This window comes from Bufo bufo, chromosome 1, assembly GCF_905171765.1.
Source record: "Bufo bufo chromosome 1, aBufBuf1.1, whole genome shotgun sequence".
NCBI lineage: Eukaryota > Metazoa > Chordata > Amphibia > Anura > Bufonidae > Bufo > Bufo bufo.
In genome coordinates, this window is record NC_053389.1 from 798,606,756 (window position 1) to 798,612,755 (window position 6,000).

At 43.8% G+C, this 6,000-nt stretch overlaps 1 protein-coding gene across 1 annotated transcript in view; it reads right to left on the reverse strand.

Moving 5' to 3' along the window:
• LOC120986500 (venom factor-like) overlaps positions 1-317 on the reverse strand; it is a 174,083-nt gene extending 173,766 nt beyond the window's left edge. The window contains exon 1 of the mRNA XM_040415122.1: positions 204-317. Coding sequence (XP_040271056.1) covers positions 204-268 — 65 coding nt within the window. The 5' untranslated portion in view covers positions 269-317. The remainder of the gene's footprint in view (positions 1-203) is intronic.
• Between the last annotated feature and the right edge of the window lie 5,683 nt (positions 318-6,000).

The window sequence follows — 6,000 nt, forward strand, 5'->3', positions numbered from 1 at the left end:
CAATTCATGGGACAAAAAAGCTAAAATCATTATACAGTACGGTAAAAAAAATTTAATTAGCCGTAGATTAGAACAGATAATTACAAGGTTTTCAAAATTTTAGATGACCTATTTCACAAGTTTATCAGGTTTTTTTTGTTATTCCTTTTCTGAAGACACTGATATTGACAACATGTTAATGAGTGATAACTAAAAATACTCACAGTGGTTGTGCATAGGAGCCCAAGAGACAGGACAGCACTAGGAGACCTGCAACTCTCCACTCCATGATGCAGTTAGAGACTGGTCAGGGAATGTGGACATTTATAAAGTGTGCTGACCTTAATCCGGTAATGCTAATGCTCTCCAAACAATGCTTGAGTAAATATAGTGGTGGGGGCTTTCAATTTACAGCAAGGAAAAGTACAATGGTTATGTTGTCTTTTAGAGGTATTACATGGAATTCAGGTGTGGCAAGAACTGTCTCCACTCAGGTTTCTCTCAATGCCAACATCTCAGCCCACACTCTTAACTCCATACTAACCAGATGGTCAGCAACTAAGTTGATTCCCCAGGATTCTGCCCTTGGTCCTATCTGCAGTCATCCAGTTTCTCACTCACTTCCAGTCTACCACTATACTTGTCTGGACTGGACCCCATCTCCTCTTAGATATGTACGCACTACCTTCCATCGGTCTAAGATGGGCTATTTTGGCCCCAAGTCTCTCTGAGGGATCTGAACTTTAAGCAATTCTCTTTTGGGCACTAAACCTTTTCCATTTCACAGATGATGTTACACGCCATGCTTGCGTGTTGCACACTCCCAGTAAAGTTAGAACAGGATTCCAAAGCAGCGGCATGTGATCAAAAACTCTTTTCAGATGGTGGACAGGACTCCAGGTCTTCAGGTTGATACTTTCCAGGGATATAAATGTCACCATACAAAACAATCAAATAACAAAACTATTAAATAACAAAACGAAAAATATTCTACAGTTTTCAAACCAGCACCTGGATCTGAATACTTTTGTAATTGCATGTCATAAAAAATTTAGTTATTCAATAAAATGTATCTTTATAGGGCCACTTCAATTCTTATTTCTTTGTCCTGCTCACTGAGAAGGTCGCACATGCTCAGTTTCATCTTTCAACTGCCTCCTGAGCTGTGATAGGCAGAGCATGGACACGCCCCCTCAGCTGCTGCAGAAAAGACACTCCCCTTGAGCTGTCAGCTTGATATAAATCTAGCAGAGGAATGAATGGGGAGATCTCTGGATCCATGTGAGGTACAGGGCTGGTTCTAGCTTTATTAGAAAGATATTGTCATGGACTATCCGATTAGAATTTTTTACATTATTTATGGGATAACCCCTTTAGGCACAAAACCTCAGGTACACAACCTAAACATAGTGTTAAGTAGGAAATATGAAACCAAATGAACAATATAGACTAAAATGTGTTTGGTTGTATCCTTGAAACGATCATTCACTAAATGATTGTTCATTTAAGAGTTGTTCCACCATGCTACCAAGCATCTGCAGATCCGCTGTGTCACTTGAACAGATTTGCTTTGGAGCTATTACTGAGGCATTCCTTGGTCTTTACCCTTTAAACCCTACACAGGGACCTGGACTCTGCTGCAGGGGAACCACCAGGCTGCAACGTTTTTCATGTTAGCACTTTACTTACCCTGTTCTCAGTATCACAGCATTCTGGTAGGATATTTACATGCAGAACTTTCAGTTTTCCTCAGATTCCTGCTCTGTTTTCTAACCAATCCCAGCATGCTTTGCTTTGTAATGAAGTGAGTCAAGGATAGTCAGAAATCACATTCTACTGTCAGGGACTGTGAAGAGAAAGGATAGAATTACAAAGAATAAGAAGAATTGTGTAATTTACTATGCTGAAATATGCCTAAATTAGGCGTATTTCAGGTGTAGATAGCGGCACATCGGTTAGCTGTGCCGCTATCTGTGACTTCTCCCTGCTCACGCAAGGCCTACAATTGTGGGCGCGGGAAGGGGCCAGGCCAGAGCAGGCAGGAAGGCCAGCCGGCCACCCCGACTTAGTAACCATTTTCTACGCCTGGTTTATGCATACAAAAATGTCTAAATGTAAGACAGCAAGGAAGCTGGCTTACATTTAGAACCGGCACTGGATGCGCAGAAGTTGTAGAGAAGTCTGCGCCTCTTCATAACTTCGACGGATCCTCCGCCAGCTGTGGCGCTTTATTAAGACTGGCGTCTAAAACCCGGTCTTAAAAAATGTGCCACTTAGTCCTCTAAGCCACCACTTTTATTTCTTGATCCCACAACACTAAACATCACCTGCCCTCAATGTTCAGAAGCTTAAGAATATGATAAAGCATAACACATGTTCCGGCACAGTGTGTTTTTTAAACACGCTGTATGTATGTTTACCCACAGCTGTCAATGTCACTCAAGCATCATTTACTATTGCTGTCATTGAGTTTGAGAGCTTGGGGAGGGGGAAGGAAAAAAATCATAAAAAAACAAAAACAAACTAAAACAGATAGGTTTTCTTAGGAGACTAGAGGTTGTTATATACCAACTGTCAGGGCATTTGGAGCAACTTTGGTTTGGACCGAATCAATTTGTGTCTGAAACTAACTTTTTCAAAAATTCTGTGAACGATCTCGAGTGGTTCACTCCTCTCTACTCTGTACTGTTTCATAGGGAGTGCTCTGCCTAACTAACATGGACAGAAAATACATAGGAGGCTTGAATACCTGTGGTAGGAAAAGCCCTGAGAAACATTATAGAGCAAACTGCATGGTTTCACCAAAATGGGAAGTTCTGCATGTTCTGCAACATCCTGCCAGAATGCACTGATGCTGAGAACAGGGGAAGGAAAGTGCTGACGTGAAAAACAGGTATATGGGGGAAAATATGCCGTGTTTGGGATGTTCTGGAAAGATAAAAAAAAATATCATGATGGGACTGGAGACTCCTTAATTTTTTAATTTTCTATGTATTGTAGGTTTTCAGCTTTTTTTTTGGCCTGATACCTCGGATTTTCAGGTACAAAGGGTGTGTTTAATTATTATAGAAGCTCTTTTACCACCTAGGAAAAAATGGGCTAAAAGAAAAGACAATAGTCAGGTCTGAAATTTGTTGCCTAGTAGCATGCACTTTCTGTCCTTAGTTAATAATAATAATGGTCAATGCAAGGTCAGGCACAGGTTAGGTTAGACAGCAGAGGGTTAGAGTCCAGTAAACAAGTAGAGGTTGGTACATGGGCAGACGAATGGATACATCCAGTGGTGTACTAAGGGGGGGGGGCGGTCCACCCGGGTGCTGGCTCTCAGGGGGGTGTCAGAAGCAATTAGCGCTTCCATCAATACAGATGGAAGCGCTCATTGCTGGAGTGCTGGGAGCTGGGTCCTGTCACTCACCTCTCAGCTCCCGGCGCTCCTTCCCTCCTTCAGGCCGGCTGGCCGTGCTCTGAATGGTGAAGTAGGAAGACTTCTCCCTGCTCCACAATTCAGCCTGGAGGCACAGATCGCACTGCTGGCCTGTGTGGGCGGAGCCTGCAGCCCAGAAATCTGCCTAAGCTCCGCCCACACAGTGCTGCAGAACAATCTGTGCCTGTAGGGAAGAGAGGTATGTGAGCTTCAGGAACAGGACAAGGTGAGTAGTTACTGTGTTTTTTTTTTTTTTACAGATGGGGCACAGAGGGCTTTATTACTATGGAGGGGCGCAGAGGGCTTTATTAATATAGAGGGGGCACAGAGGACTTTATTACTATGGAGGAATTGCAGAGAACTTTATTACTATGGAGGGGTCACAGATAACTTTATTACTATAGAGGGGGCACAGAGGACTTTATTACTATGGAGGGGGCACAGAGGCCATTACTACTATGGAGGGGGCACAGAGCCAGAGGGAATTACTACAATGAAGGGGGCACAGAGGGCATTATTACTGTGAAGGGGCACAGTGGGCATTATTACTGTGAAGAGGGCACAATGGGGATTATCACTGTGAAGGGGCACAATGGGGATTTCTACTATGGAGGGGGCACAGAGGTCATTACTAGCCCAATAGGCATTACTACTATTATGGGGGCACAATGGGCATTATTACTGTGCAGGTGGCAGAGTGGACATTATTACTATGAAGGGATCACAATGGGGATTTCTACTATAGAGGGGGCATAGAGGGCATTACTAGCACAGTAGGCATTACTACTATTAAGGGGCAAAATGTGCATTATTACTGTGAAGTGGGCACAGTGTGCATTATTAGTATAAAGGGGGCACAATGGGGATTATTACTATGAAGGGGACACAATGGGGATTATTACTATGAAGGGGGCACAATGGGGATTATTACTGTGAAGGGGGCACAAAGAGGGTATTACAACTGTGAAAGGGGCACAGAGAGGGCATAACTACTGTGAGGGGGGCAGAATGTGGGCATAAATACTGTGAGAGGGCACAATGTGAACATAACTACTGTGAGGGGGCACACATCTGTACAAAACTAGTGTGAAGGTTGTTAAATGAGGGGAATACTACTGTGAGGGGATAAAAAAAAAATTACGTATTGGGGGGCGGGGTGCCAGAGAAAGGACCCGCCCCGGGTGCCAAACACCCTAGGCACGCCACTGGATAAAACACACCTTTGCAGGTACTAGCAAGCTATGAAATCTATTGCTCAGCTACCTTACCACAGGGAAAGGTACCTTAAATACCCCAGGGTTGCCAGTTATTTCCTGGTGAAGATTAGGAGGCACACATGGTGGCTCTTTTCATAGCCGGGGGGAGAATGTATGTGCGTCCTAAAAGATGCAGAGGAGAAGAGGCCTTCCAGCAAGCAGGCCACATCCTGCATGGATGGAAACAGCATACTAGGCAGCCGGACCTGCTAGGAATAGGGCAGTGGAAAATGGGCCCGAGCCATCGGTTGAGGCAAGCAGGGTAGCAGCGGGATGGAGACGCAACAGTACCACTATCTATTTTATTGTTGGTGTTGCAGTGCTGTTTTTAATCCCAAAGATAATAAAACCTTGAAAATTTTAATTTGGATTGTGTAGCCTGAGTTGATGAGTTTTCTACTTCACACAGCTCCAACATAGTTCAATGTATAATCCAGAGTGCACCTCTCCCCCCAACGGATGCTCAAAGTAAATGAAGAAAATGTTCTGCCAGCCCTATAGCAAAGCCCCTGCATAGAAGCAGTAGCTACAGACTAGAGATGGCCTTGCAGTACGCACAGGGGTCGTTTCGCAGCAAACTTTGCTCTTTCGCGATTCGCCGAACATGCGAACATATGGCGATGTTCGCATACGCCATATTCTTTTGCATTGCGCCGAACTTTGACCCATGACACATCCATCAGGTGGGACAGGACAGCCAATTGAGACGTTTCAGCACATGGACACACCCCCACCCTATAATAGAACCCGATCTGGCAGCCATTTTACATTTTGTGTTTTGCCAGGGTAGGGAGAGGTTGCTTTGTGGTGCAGGGATAGACTGTTAGGGAGTAGGACACCAAACGCTAGCTAATAGGGCCACAAAAGTCCTTTTAAGGACTGGTATAGGTGTGCTATCGATAGGTGTGATATACTGAGGGGTGTAATATACTTATAATATACTTTCTAACATAGAAAGTATATTATAGTGCATTTGTATTGTGCAGCAGTTGTGTGCGGTTCTGCTGCAATACCGCAGCTATATAGAGGGGAAAAAAACGCTATTGGAATAACTAATTGCAACTGGTGTGATATACCTGTTGCCCCAAAAAAAAAAGATTGAGGGGTGTAATATAACTATAATATACTTTCTAACATGGAAAGTATACTGTGCATTTGTATTGTGCAGCAGTTGTGTGCGGTTCTGCTGCAATACCGCAGGTATATAGAGGGACAAGTGCTATTGGATCAAATATTTGCAATGGGTGTAATATACCTGTTGCCCCCCAAAAAAAACTGATTGAGGGGTGCAATATACCTGCTTCCACAAAATACTGATTAAGGAGTTTGATATACCTGCTT